This window comes from Phallusia mammillata, chromosome 7, assembly GCF_965637545.1.
Source record: "Phallusia mammillata chromosome 7, kaPhaMamm4.hap1.1, whole genome shotgun sequence".
Classification (NCBI taxonomy): Eukaryota; Metazoa; Chordata; class Ascidiacea; order Phlebobranchia; family Ascidiidae; genus Phallusia; species Phallusia mammillata.
The window spans coordinates 5,891,096-5,907,910 of NC_137258.1; the positions used below are offsets into that span (position 1 = coordinate 5,891,096).

General features: G+C 37.2%; 2 protein-coding genes across 3 annotated transcripts; both read left to right on the forward strand.

The window, feature by feature from the left end:
* The first annotated feature begins 421 nt into the window (after nt 1-421).
* LOC145238807 (protein adenylyltransferase FICD-like) lies at nt 422-2,587 on the forward strand. Its single transcript, XM_080102076.1, has one exon. It carries the CDS (start codon nt 814-816, stop codon nt 2,233-2,235), a length of 1,422 nt encoding a protein of 473 aa, XP_079958202.1. The 5' UTR covers nt 422-813; the 3' UTR covers nt 2,236-2,587.
* On the forward strand, nt 2,532-16,275 carry LOC145238805 (ADAM 17-like protease). 2 transcript variants are annotated; one of them, XM_080102073.1, is made up of 14 exons: nt 2,532-2,807; nt 4,744-4,884; nt 5,605-5,886; nt 6,107-6,225; nt 7,022-7,207; nt 8,013-8,207; nt 8,978-9,158; nt 9,609-9,773; nt 10,262-10,408; nt 11,258-11,390; nt 12,185-12,408; nt 13,029-13,177; nt 14,136-14,396; nt 14,752-16,275. In XM_080102073.1, the coding sequence occupies exons 1-14, from the start codon at nt 2,532-2,534 to the stop codon at nt 15,101-15,103; spliced, it is 2,811 nt and encodes a 936-aa protein (XP_079958199.1). In that variant the 3' UTR covers nt 15,104-16,275. The 2 variants fall into 2 exon arrangements, with proteins under 2 accessions (XP_079958199.1, XP_079958200.1); XM_080102074.1 differs by having other exon boundaries at nt 8,981-9,158.
* The last annotated feature ends 540 nt before the right edge of the window (nt 16,276-16,815 follow it).

A 16,815-nucleotide genomic window follows, 5' to 3' on the forward strand; every position in this document is an offset into this window, starting at 1 on the left:
TCGATAAACAAACTGCTTTGGTTAACACTTATATTTCTAAGTTTTTGAAATATCTGTACAATCAACATTTTTTATTACTAAAAATGGTCGGGATCATTTATATTTACTACACTTTATTCACAAATTTGCTAGCAAACAATGCAGAAATTTTTTTTCGCTAAACTCGTGCCAATAAAACTGCTTTCCTGCAAACATTGTGCGTTGCCTGGCAACCAATGACGTCATTTTTACGTCACGCATAAATTTTCTTGTCAGCAAGGCAATTTAGAAATAAAAAATATTTAGTCGTTAAGCCAGGTTATTGAAAACAACATCCAAAACCCTATCCTTTGCGTTGTTAAAAGCGTGCAAAGTCGCCCCATTTCACGCTCCATGAATTCTCGTGCGACAACTTGTGTTTGATAGATAGACTTTGGATTACCGTATTAGAATCATAGAAATCTTGAGTCATAGCGGTCACAAACGTTTGTCGAAAGTTTGACAAGAAAAACTGGCTAATACAATGACGTCACATAACAGTTTTAGCAAAGCGTTTGTATTATTATCATTCTGACGTCAATCAATTAAGTGTGAGTTGAATTCTATGGGGCATTTTCGTTTTGTGTTTTGTTGGGTTTTGTTAGTGTGTGTTTCTCGTTTTTTAAGCTTTGTTTTGTACAGGTTATTAGTAATCAACACGCTCAATACAAGTCTTACACGATGCGGTTGTTTAATTTACAAAAAGATTTCGAAGTTGTGAAGTTGAATAAATTTTCGATCCTGCCTTATTGCTGAACGAAAATTCAACGATGCGAACATAGAAAAAACGGAATCATGCAACTGAAAACCTGTGTTATTCTTATTCTTGGGTTTTGTGCCCTATCCTTAGTGACGTTTTTATCACTGTCAACATTTGGACAGACCTTTATTTATTTGTCAAGATACATGCCCAGTATTAGTATTCAGTTCTCACAACCTAAGTCCACTGAAATTATGACACTAGCAAACACAAAGTACCTCGTATCTCAGAATGAGAGAAAAAGTCATTTGACTGGCAGCAAAGGCTTCGGAATCCTCGTCTCATCTCAGCCCCACTCAGTAAAAACATATTCTGGTGATCTTCATACAACTAAAACACAACAAGAAGGGGAATCTAGTGGTCTGGAGGAAGTCAAAGCTTGTTTGAGAAAGGCTAGAGCATTGGCTGAGGCCGGCAACAGAAAGTTAGCTTTAAAACTTTACAAACATGCGTTGGCCTTGAGTCCCAATTTTTCAGAAAGTTTAAATGAGTTTGGAGAGTTTTTAGAAAATGAAAATGTTGTCCAGGCCGATCTGTTGTACCAGCGTGCATTGTTCTGTGATCCTGAGCACTCCACTGCCTTGACAAATCGAAAACGAACTGCACCGCTGGTTCTTGAGCATGACAAAAATGTATTTGTTGAAATTGATGATAAAAAGAAGGAACTGTATAAGTATTCTTCTCATCATCCAACTTTAAGAAGCGCCATGAAAGAGTTCTATTATCAGCACATATACCACACCGTTGCCATTGAAGGTAATACAATGACGCTGGAACAGATTCGTCAAATAATTGACCACAAGACAGTAGTGGCTGGCAAAAGTATAATGGAACACAATGAAGTCATTGGCATAGCAGAGGCCTTGGCCTACATGAACAATACTTTGTTAATGAACATTGGTGAAATTACAATAGAAGACATCAAAAGTATTCATAAGCGTGTAATGGGATTTGTTGATCCCATAGCCGCTGGCGAATTTCGAACGAATCAAGTCTATGTAGGTGGACATATACCTCCGCACCCAAATGATGTTGAACTATTAATGGATCAGTTTGAGGACTGGTTAAACTCTCCAGATGTTATTGATCTGCATCCAGTGGAATATGCTGCCATTGCACATTACAGACTGGTTTATATTCATCCTTTTGTAGATGGCAACGGCCGCACTGCACGACTTTTAATGAATTTCATTTTAATGCAAAACGGGTTTCCACCAGTGTCTGTGGAACTGCAACATCGATGGGAATATTATGAGACTTTAACTGCCGCAAACACTGGCGATCTCAGGCCATTCATTAGGTTTATTGCCCGCTGTACTTCAAAAACTTTAGAAGACTACCTTGTTGCTGCTGAACTACCTTATCTACATGAGCACAACTTTACTTACCAAACTCTCAGTGGACAAACTACTTTTATTCCCAAATTTAAGGAGACAGAAAGTGATGGTGTTTCATGACACCGAAGAGTTTTTGTCTGGTAATTCATTTGTGTATATTAGAAACTTTTGTGTTTTGAGTGGGCAGTGGCAATTGGTAAGGTGCACTTAGTTTTATCTTGTGATGTGTCTTTTGCGTTTTAATTTTAAACAGGGTTATTGATGTCATTTGTTCACTAGCGTAATGTATTAAAACGCTGACTTTGTGGTAAGTTCACACACTGCTGTATGTTTTTAGATGTGCTTGCAAAAGATTTTTCTTTATTTACTTTTCACTGAAGTAGGATGTGTGCCATTATCCAGTTTATTTATGTTTGATGTGGTTACAAGATGTATTGTGTATGCTAACCATGGATTATCGTAATATCCTTAGGTCTGCCCCTGTGTGCAACTATAGTGACAATTGGATAATGCAATATAATGCTGTGCTTTTTGTACCACTGATTTTGGCCAGCTTGGTATCCGGAGAAACAAGCCATCCACTTCACGGAAGGTTGCACACATGGCAAACTATCAAAGAGGGCGACCTGTACTTCCATCGACAAAAAAGGAGTCTTGATGCGGAAAAAGAGCTTCCTACCCTTGACAAACAGGTGTGTCAACAAAACTTTTTTATGGTTGCACTTGTCCATAAGATTGGTTTTTATCCTTTTATTTAATACACCCTATCTCATCACTGAACAAAGTTTCACAACTTAATTAAAAACATTTGATAAAAAAGATATTGTCAGGCATAATACTGTGATATATATGTGGATGTGTTGAGCCAGTTCACACATAATGTCTTTATATTCCAACAAAAAATACATATTTAATGTAAATGTAATAGTAAAGCTTGTCGATACAATATTTTTGACATCTCTTGTTCATTTGACCTCTAGATATAATAAATTTTGTTGGTAATGTGCATCAGTCCACCATTGGGTGTCGTTATGTTTACATGGTACTGAATAAGGCTTTAACTAATTATGGGTCCCCTTCCCTGAAGGGGACACATTTTGATTTTACTCGATTTCTTTTTTTTTTTTTCTTTTTTTTTTTTTTCTTCCCTGAAGTTTGTCCACCCCATTTTGCCATGAAATCTTTGGTGAATTTAGATGAAACTTTCACAGATGGTAGATATGGTTGTGCAGATGTGCCATCTGCTTCGTTTGTCATGACAACCCCAGTATTTACCCCGCTAGCCCCCAAAATGTAAAATGTGGTTGGTGCGCACCACAAACGTTAGTTTTCTGCTAGCCATCAAAGTGTAAAATGTTGTTGGTGCGCACCACAAATGTTAGTTTTCTGAGGTGTTATAAAGGCAACCAGACATTTGTTACCAGTGTTTGTGGGTTTGTTCGAGGATGTTTTGCAGTTGACACTTAACAGCATTGACGAATGTTGCTAATAACACCTCTAGTGGTCAAAATGTTAAACATTGTCAGAATTGGATAAAAGTTTACATGACTGTTGATTGGGTCATTGTGGTTTCATATTTTATACTTTTGGGTTTTAAACCCCATCAGTTACCCCACTAACCCCTAAAATGGGTGAGTGTTTTAAACGCTGTCGGAATTAGATGAAATTTTGACAGCTTGTATAATTTGTCATTTTTAGGTTTCAATTGTTGTGTTTAACCCTGTAGCCCCAATATTTACCCCTCTAGCCCCCTAAAAGGGTGAATTTGTTAAACATTGTCCGAATTGGATGAAATTTGGACAGCTTATAGAGTGTGCTACTTATAGTTGTTGTTTGTTATGTTCAACTTTGTCGCCCCAACATTTACCCCACTAGCCCCCCAAAATGGGTCAAATTTTAACAATGTCAGAATTAAATGAAATTTGGACAGCTTGTAGAGTGTGCATTTATAGGTGTATAATGTTGTGTTTTACCCTGTTGCCCCAGCATTTACCCCACTAGCCCCCCAAAATGGGTCAATTTTTCAAACTATGTCTGAATTAAATGAAATTTGGAGAGCTTGTACAGTGCAATATTTATAGGTGTTAATTGTTGGGTTCAACCCTGTAGCTCTATCATTTACTCCACTAGCCCCCAACAGTCACGTGCAATTCGCGCTGATTTGTGTTATAGGAGCTGATTGTTGTGTTTTAGCCTATTTTCTCACTGTTTAACACTTTTTTTCTCAGATAGACCATAAAATAGAAAAACCTTCAAAAATGTATAAATGGACTGAATTTGAATAGTTTGTTCTCCATATAGCATATTTATTCAGGCACAGTACCGATCACTGTGTTTTACCTTACAACACCCGACTTTCTCATGGTTATCTCTTGAAATGTATTATTTACAACTTTGCATGTGTGGGGGACCCATGAGTTTTTGCTTGCAGAAACAGCCAAGGTTATAAAAGACAATGGATGATATGGGACCTAATATAAAATTAGTGTAGAAAATATGTGTTATAGTGTATATGCAAGGGCAATATGTGCTAAGCCACCCTTCTAGTTTACATTAGTTGTAGCTTTGATTCAAATTCACCCTATCAATTTTGTGTGTATTAATCTGCTGATGGTGTTCTGTGTTTAGATTTCTTTCAATGTATTTGAAAGGACATTTACATTGTCTCTCATGCCATCGACGGAGGTATTTGCTCCAGGTTTTAAGGCTTACGTAACAAGCCAGTATGATACACACAAAATTGATGTGGACAAATCCACAGTTATGAAGGTGTGTATATCTTTTCTTAATCAATTCAACTTGTGTTTTTGAAGAATATAATACTGGGTGTTTACCACAGTACATTCCATATAGGCAATCCTGTTTCAAATACTTATTCCTTTGTAAATAACAATGTGTGTTGACCAGCCCATTAACATGTGTGTGACTCATATATCCGGTCAATTTCTCCTAAGTGTTTTGTGTGAGACAAGTGGGTGGTAAGGCTGCTTACCTTTTTCTGAACTTCCTACTTCCCTGAAAAGTAAATAAATAGTCATGGCAAAATGCCCCCACCTCTTACATGTGGTTGTAATTGATTTATTGTCTTGGGTAATTTATACAGCCTCAAGCAATTTGCTGGTTTGTTTTTGACAATTTTTTGTAATATAAATCAATCTATAGAGTAGGCAGATCCCCCAAAATTCTCAATTTAGATTGTTAGCATTTTCTTGATTTATTTGTTGCACAATGTTTTTTTTGTAATTGTGATGTAGTTGAAAAATGTTTTTTTTTATTAACATCTTTTGGTTGTACAATTAGAAAAATGGACAAACTATAATATGTATTTTGAAAATGAAATACTATACCTTTTGAACCACTGTTCAGTTTCTGCTTTGAATAAAAATTAAGGAATAACAAGTTTAACACAAAAAGAGGCATTTTTGAGAAAAAAATTACATCTTTTATCATTAAAGCTATTTGTACATTGAAACATGTCTTTATTTTCAGGGTGTTGTTTTGGGTGATGCACAATCTTCTGTAACTGCACATATGCATGACAATTTATTAACTGCGAACATTGTCACTAAAAATGAAACTTTTATTGTCGAGCCTCTCTGGCGCCATCTACCTCAACCACAAAAAGTCAGTAGCGGGAAATGCACACAATGTCGAGACCTGCTTGTCTACCGCGAATCAGACATAATAAAGGAACATTTATTACACCCCCATAAAAAAGGAGGATTTTGTGACACTGAAAAGTTAATGAAAGAGTTTTGGAACAAAAACGAGGTATATATTTTATGTTGTCTTATATTTTTAAACTCAAGATTTGTTTGCAATATAACAGTTGGTCAAATTAAACAGATTAATATATTTTTGAAACATTAGTAAAACTGTTTATATTGTGTTTTTTGCACACTTGACTAAAAGTTTAAAGAAACATTATAAACATTTAAAAACAATTTCTATGGATTTTAATGCTTTTCATATTGTTGTGCATGTTTTGTAGAATGTTAAAAACAACAAATCAAGGGAACAAAAACACACTGACAGATCTGTCCACAGTCGACAGAAAAGAGCCGCTGGAAACAAAAAGATTTGCAAAATATCCTTGGTAGCTGATTTCAGGTAACTGCTAAAGAACGAATGAGGATTTATGGATTTTAAAAAAGCCACACATTAATACAATCTGTCTTACGAGAAGTGCAACAATACCTCTACTTTTAAATTTGATACTGATTGTTGCCATGTTCTCAGTTCTAATCTGGGTTGTAGAGTTGTTTACAAATGTTTCAGATTTATTCTATAAAATTTCAGCTCCACTGTTCAAAAAAGTTTAAGACGCAGACTCAACTTAATTTAAGTAAAATGACTCTGCAAAAAAGTCTTGGTGTTGCCCTTACAGATTTTTTGCTGTATTTTAATCGAAGTGATGTAAAGTTAGAGTTGCCAAAAGTGATATTTATCATGACTGAGACTATACACAATATTTAGAAACCGACTCCAATCCCATATTTTTAAATTCATCAATTTCATTTGGGAAGCAGAAATATGCTGCTATAAAAATGCTTTTTTACAGCTTTGGATTTAAACTGCTTAATATAGGTCAAATTTAGGTTATTCATGTCCATAAGTGTTAGTTCTCATAGCCAGGTTTTTTTTAAAGGTTTGGTTTGGGTGACCGCTAAGTAGTTTTAGTGTTTCATTTAAATACCAAAAAATAGCCATATTTGCTTAAACGAATTATTTATTAGTTAAATTAAATTTTGGGAAACCGCTGGAGAAATTTGGGGGACCTTAAAAAAAACACTGCTCATAGCCCAAGGCTTAGATTAAGCAGGTGGTCCATACCACATCTGTCATAACATATTTCCTCTACCACATTTGGAGTTAAAAACTATTCAAAACACATCTTACTGATTAGGTTTTATCGAGAAATGGGAAATTCTAGTGTTCTTGAAACTATGTACTACCTGATCAACTTGATTGACCGAGTCAACAAGATCTACAAGAAAACAAATTGGGATGCGAGTGGTGAGACAATGTACACTGGATATGGATTTCAGATTGGTGAAATCACCATCCACAATGACACCACTTTCACTAAGAGGTAGGACTGGTGGTTCTCAAAGTTTTTTCACATTTTGCCTTTACCAACTAAATGTTGCCAATTCCCCAACAAAAATCAGATAAAATCAGGGTTTCCCACGGGTATGGAAAACCTGGAAAGGTTATGGAATTCAAATTTGTATTTTTAAGGCCTGGAAAAGTTTTGAAAAAAAAACAACTTTTGCAAAAGTCCTCAAAAAGTTTGGAATTTGGTGCCTGTTGTTCCTTGAAAATGCCAGATAGAGATAGGAATTTCTAATTTTGTAATGTTTTTGTACATTCGTTGCAAGAATAGTAAATTGGCTACATATACCAACTCCTCTTTTCTTGTTTTACTATGGGAATTGCTCGATTTTTTTGAATAAGGTTATGGAAGTTTTTTTGTTTTTTTCTTGAAAATATTTGGAAAAGTCATGGAATTTATAAACGAAAATTGTGCGGGAACCCTGATAGACATTCCCAGTAGTACAGTTTTTTTGTGTTAAAAAGAGAATTGTATGATACTTTAAAGGCTGTTATGTAATTGATGTAGCTGATATAAGCAAACCGTTTGGGCACATTTGTTAGCAAAAGCAAAATGCCTGCATAAGCAAAATGAATTTGTTCTGTACACAATAGTTAACTAGTTTTAGCCTGGAAATAAACCTTTCCAAACTTGTAATACTGAATTACCGTAACATCCATTAATTTGAAATTACTAAAAGGACTGGAGAGCCATTTTTGTTTTTTTTGAAATTCCGAAAATTCTACTTACACTTTGTTCCATCTAAAAGTTGAAGTAACGTTTTTTCTGTCGTTTCTTACAGTACAAGGTACAACATGGACCAGTTGTGGGGTGCCAAAGACCTGCTTGAAGCATTTAGTGAAGACAACAGGTCCGTATGTCTGTCCCACCTTTTCACATACGTCGATTTCGAAAACGGCCTGCTCGGTCTGGCGTACGTCGGTTCGGAAAAAGTGGATAACGTTGGTGGAATCTGCACAAAGCCTTACAGACCCAGGTGACTGATGTGAATTTTGGTTGTTCCTGTTCCCGTTTTTACTTCAACTTTCGCATAAGTCATTTTCTTGGTTTGATTTATGCAAGCGATAGATTTGATTGTATGCTTTGCTATAGCACGTTACGTAGCGTCTACAATGCTTTGCTATAGCACGTTACGTCTTGTTCTGGTAAAACATTGGTCTATTTCCTCTTATAAAAAGAACAACATGAGGCAGCGGTTGTTCATTTGTTTGGAAAACCTCGTCTGTGTAAGTTTTGTAACTGATTCTGTTTTTTTTAGAATCAAACTTGTACGAGAAAAATGTACTAGTGGTCCATTTCCAGCTTTTCTGAGAAAATTTAAAATCAAAACGTCAACGGGCCAGCACAGCATACATTTTGTCGTTAAATTTAACATCTTCATTTTTTCCTTTTTATATAGCAAATAAGACAGGTACTTACACAGAAAATTATCTTTCCAAAGACCAATTGCAAAATTTACAAATTTTTGGAGCACTATACACGGATCTGTTCATAAGTTGAATGAGGAAAATAACGGCCCAAAAAGCCGTCGCGCAAAAATTTCGCACCCTTTTATCAATCTTTCATGTGACCCAAGTGTTTATAAGCGGGTGTAACTGATGTTGCCCTCATATCACTGATGATGGCATGAGCGTTTGACAAAAAATTTGAACCATAAAACATTTGGCGTTTTACGTCTATTTGGGAGCCCAATTACAGCCCTGTTATTATTACCTCAATAAACCAACGTTTTATTTTGTTGTTTAGTAGGTCACCCAAACCCCTCTACCTCAACACTGGCCTCACATCTACAGTTAACTGGGGGCAGAAGATACTGACCACTGAGGCTGACCTGGTCACTGCCCATGAACTCGGCCATAACTTCGGAGCCGAACACGACGACGGACATGGCAGTGGGTACACGGCCGACTCCTGCACACCAGGACAGGTGAAAATGTTGTCTTTTGGGGGTTGTGTTTTTATGTTAATGTTCTCTGTTCAAACGAAATGTATAAATAAAATGGAAATATAACCTGTGAAAGTCATTTGAAAAAAATCTTTGAACACGACAGTTTACAAAAATTAAATATTGACCTATTGTATTGTAGCGGCCAAAAATTGGGTCCAGAAAATACAAGCCTTGTAACCCGGTTTCAGCCCGAATTTTTTTAACGAATCCGAATTAGTCCCGAAAAGGGGTGAAATTGCGACAAAAATCATGCACAGAGTGAAGCAAGGGTCGTATCTAGCCAGGTTTATACAAACTCAAACCCCACTAGAAAAGCCGACTTATAACTCTGCAGTAACTTTTTGTCTACTTCCAGGGCTTTAGACTAAACCTAAGCTGCCGTAACTCTGTGTTCAACATACATCTTCATGCAGTTGTGTTAAAATACAGGCAAACAACGGCAACTATATCATGTACCCTGCCGCAGTGAGTGGTCAATATCCAAACAATAACAGGTTCTCGGACTGCAGTAAACACAATATAATGCCGAGTCTGCTGAAGAAAGCTCCCATCTGCTTTCATGAGGACAAAAACTCGTTCTGTGGAAATTACCAGGTGATAAACCACTATGTGATAGTTTACTTAAAAAACATGTTTAACTTTATCTGTAAATACTGAACAAGCGTTTCGTCCTCCAAGTTGCATATTTAACACATTTTTCAATGTTTCAAGAAAAACAACTATTATATTGATTAGCATCACACCAGTTGAATGACAAATTTGTAAAATTTATCTTGAAATTTTATTTTTTATGGCAGGGGTTTCCCAGCCCTTTTGGTTTTGTTAAAACCTTTGGAGGAAAAGTTACCCCAATTTTTTTGTAACAAACTCTAATCCCACAAGACTATTGTAAAAACAAGTTCTGTTTAAATTCCTTCCACAAGATCTCTTAACAGAATATGCCAGCCTGCGTACATGCAGTATAAATACGCTATGTATCAAAATCACATTTACACCATATCGGGCATTGCTATATGTAGTGTAGCGTTTTGGTTTCGCTAGTAAACAGACGTTATATTCAGTACATTTCCTTACTTGCACAGGTGGAGGAACACGACAACGAAACTTGCGATGTGGGATATATAACCGGAATGGCAAACGCGGATCGTTGTTGTTTCTCAAACTGCACGTTAAAACCCGGTGCCAAGTGCAGCAACAAAAATTACCCGTGCTGTACTGAGGACTGTCAGGTAAATATGAACTACTACCGTAAATGATTTGAGCAGTATATGTAATCGAAGATAAACTGTGTATAGTATATATATAATCACTAGTCACTAAAGCCTTGTAATACCTATTGTATATCACCTTGTTAAGCATGAATCATCCTTCGTTTATTATTTTAAGACGCCTATTGTTTTGTATAATGAAGAAACCCACTACTTAATTGAAGTATGTGTACATACAGGTTTTTTTTAAGGTTTGGTTTGGGTGACCGCTAAGTAGTTTTAAGAGACCGCAAGTGTTTCATTTAAATACCAAAAAATGGCCATATTTGCTTAAATAGCCAATTTGGGAAACCGATGGAGAAATTTGGGGGACCGTTTCGGTCCCCCAAAACACCTTAAAAAAAACACTGTGTACATATCAAGCATAAACGGTTGATGACTTCGGGTTTATCAAAGTTTACAGTCTGTTGTGTTGTTATTTATTGAATTTTTGTTCTAAAACCTGATTTTAAGCATTTTAATGCCTTAGGATCTTTAGTGATTTGTTTCACGTTTTTCTTATTTGCCCCTAAATTGCATAAAGCGCCTGATGAACAGATAAAATTTTCATGTCACTTTTTCCCGAAAAGATTACAGTAAACCTCGATTAATCCGGACCTGCTCGGGCCTAAAAAAATCGGATTAGACGAAGATCCGGATTGACCGTTAAAGTCTTAAAGTCTTACCCCATTACAAATCATTTGTACCCCAAGTTTTCTCCGAATTAGTCAAATATTCAGGTTAACCGAATCTGGTTTACCCGAGGTTTCACTGTATAAATAAAACAACAATGTTCAAACCGAAGTGTGGACTTTTAGCTGTTTTTTCCAGGCTGAAAGCACTTCGAAGATGTGTCGTGCCCATATTCCTGGACTGTGTTGGAAGGACGCCTACTGCGATGGCAAGTCTTTCTACTGCCCCCAAGCGGAACCTGTGCCAGACAACACGACATGCGGCGACAACGGTGAGTAACAGACGAAAGTCTTTCCATGAATAATTGACATTAAAGTCGATTTTAGACATCTTTTGTATGCGCCGGAGAGATATTCTGTTTCGAAGCAAATGTCTTTGTGCGTTTCACGTTTCTTTGTTATTGAAAGGGGGCAGTCCTCGTTACGTTTACGTACTGCCAAACCACCACACCCTTTTATCTCAAATTTGCCAAAATCGTATAATTAGTAAAGATCCAACCTAAGATAGCCTTTGTGTACTAGGAGTGCTTGTGGAATAATAACGCTAAAATTCCATAACGTGGTAAATGTTCAAAAGCGTAGAGCCATTGTATGAAAAGTAAGCTGCAGACAGTGCACACGTTTTTGACCCATAAGGTATTTTAGTGCAGCCAGTGACAGGACATTAACCGTATGGGCTAGAGCAGTGGTTCAAAACATTTTTGACGGTGGTTTAAACCTTTTTTAAAATCCCCCCCTTAACAATTTAAATCATTTTTGTTCACCCCTAATATACTACATAAAATATCTCAAATCTTATCCATACGAAGATCATAAAATTGGGCATTTATCCTCTTTACAGGTCATATTCCCACAGCTAAAGAGTCTATTTACGAACCACATGTAAATATTAAAAAGTAAATTTCCCGCTTGGAAGGAATTTCTCCCTGGTTGGGAAAAACTGGTTTGTTCAGTTTGTTGCGAGTAACAGGCTGAAATCCATGCCCCATCAAAGCAAAACTAATTTTCAACAAACCAACCAATGCACTGACTTATGTTCTTACAATGCGTAAATCTATTTCACCAGGTAAATGCAAGAACGGTGTCTGCCAGCCATTCTGCGTGACAAAAGGTAAACAGCCGTGCCTGTGCACACAGAACAAGGAGCATTTTTGTCTGCGGTGTTGCGCCCCACTTAATGCTACTGGCGAAGCTATGACTGAAAAATGCACACCCTATATCGAACCCGGCACTAAAGGCTTCTTGAAACTTCTAGACAACGCAACATGCACGCTGGGATATTGTCAAAACGTAAGTAGCCTTGCAATGTTAGTTGGTTTGGTTTATTTTAAGTTAGCAATTCCTAAACTATTTTCACTCCCGTGTAACTTGGAGGTTTTGTATAGTGTTCACGTACGACCTATATGCAGAAAATAAGTTGCACACAAAAGTTACAGCCAATACAGTATTCTTTGTTGTGCCATAAACGCGAGAAACACAAATAAAAGTAGTTTTAGGACAAGAATACAAGATACATAGTCTTAAAGGTAATGATATTATACTATTTCCATATAATTAACAGTATGCTGAAGACAAGGCACACTGTTTCGACCTAAAAGATCTCATCAGTGCAGTTCGTCACAGTTAATTTGATCTTTCATCAACAAAAATAAGATTTTGTACCACCTGAATGGCCTTAAAAAAAGTAGAACGTTGGTAAAACATACTCCCTGTTATTTTTCAGTACGTTTATGAAAGGCAAACTATTCAAATACAGAAATATTTAGTTTTGAAGTGCTTGGATGCATATAAGTTTTTGGATGTAATTTAACTTTTAACAAACACTGCGTATGATATTGTCGTTTTATACTTGCTTCATACAATTTCACTAAACTGCTTTTTGCTGGTCGTAAACGTAGGCTTTTTTACAGGGCGTTTGCAACAAACAGACCCAAGATGTGATTGAGCGTGTCTGGGACATTTTTAAACACATTGCGCCTGACAAAATTGGCGAATTTCTCGCTGACAACATCGTAGGAACCGTTCTCGTGTTTTCATTGTTATTCTGGATTCCTTGCGGGTGAGTGGAAAGGATTGCTGTGATGAAATTTGTTTGGTTAAGGGTGTAATTTTTGAGTTCTAGGAACCTTAAAAGGATGAGTCAATGTGGGTATTTAAGAGGCATTGGAAAGATTGTGTTAAATTTTAACTTTTGTTAAGTGGGTTTGTAAGTTTACTTTCTACATGAGGCGTCTATTGTTTTATTGCATTGTATGTTTTTAACCCTGCAACTTATCCATTATCCCAAGTTTTCAATGGACTTGTGGTAATTTGGCCAGGGCAGTTGTGTTTCTCAATTTTGTCGGATTCCCAAAATTAAATCAGAAAAATGGGGATTAAGAAACGCTGTTGTAGGGAATTGTACTCATATAAATAATGTGAAAGCATGGAACCATTAGGGACACTAGGGGAACATACATTGCACACTATTTCGACCTGTAAGTTATCACCAGTGCTGCTGGAACTTAATTATACAGCCAATGTCTTGTCACCAGCTGCACTGATTCTGCTGTCTCTAATTTCATTGAACAGTTGTTTGGCAATGTTTTTCAAATAAAGTAAACCGCGGTAAATCCGGACCCGTTTAGATCAAAAAATATCCGTATTATGCGAAGATCTGCTTTGACCGATGTTGATTAGTCATAGCCTTACATATTACAAATCATTGGTACCTCGAGATTTGTCCGAATTAGGTAAATATCCGGATAAACCGAATCCGATTTAACCGAGGTCTACTGTACATGCTAAGTTTAAATGGCCCAATAAGAAAAAAAATTCTTCTGAGCTACACAGGGCTCAGTGGAGAAACTGCCGAAAGTCGAATCACAAGCACCGTTGCCTGCCTTGTATGCTGCACATATCAGCTTCGTAGTAAGGGATCGCAAGTTATCGATATGTATGCCGCGATCGCTGGTCTGCATCGACGCTTCAGGGCTGATCCCAGTATGAATATGCATAAACTTTATCTGTACCTTCAGGTGTCTCGTTAACTTTGTGGACAAAAAGCGAATGAAGGAGCGACAGAAGGAAGAGCGATGGTTTAACGAAAAAGCTGGCGGGGACGCTAACTTCTCGCGTGCTTTCCGTGGTGTCGGTGCGGGATCGGCTCCTCCTACGCCACGGATTCGAATACAGAGAACCGGAGCTAATTGGACAGGAGGCAATATGGCCATGCGGTCAGGCATTGGAGCCCGGGAACAGTGGCGCGCCTCACAAGAAAGGGGTCTTGTCATCAGAAAGTAAGTTATAAAAAATGGTGTGGTGGTATATTAAGATGCATTTAACAATGTATTTTTAATGCTTATAATAAATATATTATATGCATATAAATGTGATAAAGTTAAGGATAACGCAATTTTCAATCCGTTTAGCTTAGAAAGTAAAAATACCCAACGATTTTGAAAATTTAATTTTGTTGGACGCCAATGTTACTACAACCAGGGTTAATCCGGATTTTAGTCTAATTCGGACAAAACTTAGGTACAAATAGTCTGTAACGTGGAATAGCTTGAACTGATCGACATCGGTTAATTCGGACCTAATCAAGACATTATTTGGTCCAAAGGGGTCAGAATTAACTAAGGTTTTTCACAGGTCCCATGAAAATCTAACCGAAGGCCCAGCACCAACAGCGACCGTTAACGGCGCAAAACCGGTTCGTCCACGCGAGATTAACGTGGAACCGTTATATCGCCGACCCAAAGTTATTTCGCCATCACGCTCCCACCCGTCTCTGACGTCATCGCTCGACGACAAATCGTTTGAAGGCGAAGTAAAGCCGATCGCTGCTTCTTCGACCACTGACATACCCACGGCTGTTCTCAACGCCGACAGGGACGACACGGCCGATGAAGGCGACAACGGACACGCCCTACCGGTGCGGCGCAAGTTTCTTCTCCGCCAGGAGGCGCTCGTGTCACCTGTTTTAAAGGACACGTGCGTTTGACGCTTAATACGTTTTATTTTATTTCATTGCTTTTACGTCAACATTTTGTACACCTGCTGAAAGGACTTATGCGCGTTTCGTACTTTTCCAGAAAGCAAAAAATGCAAGTATTTTGAATCGCCCCTCCCGAACAAGTGATGGATTTTATGATTTTGTTACACTTATCGTATATCTGTATATTTTACGGCATATAGGTCGAACGCTTTTAAATCCCGTCACTCCATCACTCCAAGTATTATCATTTTTGAATTGTTGTTTTAAGCTATTGAACTGTTTATTTTTGTTGCACACTAGTGGGAACTATTCCTCAATGGAAGTTTTAAGTATATTTTTGCTGTAGGGACAAAATCAAATGCACCTTTGAAACTATAAGTTCGAAAAAATCTATTCATATAAAGAAGTTCATTTTTTCATGTGATGGTAACAATGCGTGTTTGTCACAAGTGAAGCCTCTGCGTGTTGTGAAATGCATCATGCCATTCAATCCGCTTCTGGCATTGTGAAATCGCACTCATGCTTATCATACTGCCATTATAGACTGTAAATTAGTGATTCGTTTCTTGAGTAGCCTTTTTGCAGTTTTGTGGTCTTGTGGAGCCCTGAGTCTTGCCGCAATGCAACGAATTTTGTCTTTTTGGCCCCCTTTTTTGCAGCTCAAACGCAAAGATTTCTAAAAACATTTACAAAAAAAGTGTTTATATTTAATACTCCCTTCTATTGTCAAGGCCCGTGCCTTTCTGTACTGTTATTAAAAACAAGTAACCCATAAAAAAAGATTAAATTGCCAAAAAAAGTGTCCCAAACCGGGACATACTATGCATTTTTTGATACTTAACTTCGGCAGTTGCGCTTCTTAAAGCAGTTGTATGAATATTATTTTGTTAATATTCATTAAATATTAATATTATGTTGGAAAAACACAGCATCCTTTGTAAAGGTATATTTCACCAAAACCTAAAATTGCAAATCAAATATGTAGCCCACTAACGCGACACTATGTTATACTTGCTTTATCGTGGGACCCAATAACAGTATGGTCTACAACAGGTCAAAACAGCTCTTGGCCGAACTCTTGTTATTGTCGCAGGGGTCCGCTTTTATCGTTTTACACACACAAACCATGTGTTCCTTTTGCTTGCTGTTTTACATTAAAACTCAAACCATTGAATCAACCTTTCGTATTGCATCTAGCCTGGAAATTAGTTAAGCAGCCTTAAAACACTGGTATGAATGACAGGCATTGAAAGTTTATTCGCAAAGATTTGGTTTACCGTATTCATTGCTCTGAAACCTCTTAAAAACCTGTGCAATGAAAAGAAGCGGCCCAAAGGAAATGGTTTGACTGTTCTCTTTTACGGCTATTGTCCTATTTAAGTTACAGAATACATTTTAGTGGTTAGTGTTCTTGACGACCCCTACCTTTTTTGCGAACACAAGTAGCCTATTAGTTTATTAACCACCGCCCCGACTGGTCAAACAAAAGTCCCCCTACCCTTTAGTTTTTGCCCGAAACCCCAAAGTTCTTGTATGTTCGTTGATTTTCACCTTCGGTAATAATTTAATATTAACGTAACATTACTTCAATAACCCACTTGATAAAAAGTAAAAGATAAAAAAATCTTTTACCACTGGGGTGTGCTCTACATTTGTTTACATGCAACCGTTGAACGGCGTGCGGTTGCGGTACCACAAGAAGCCTGCAGTTTTTTGAC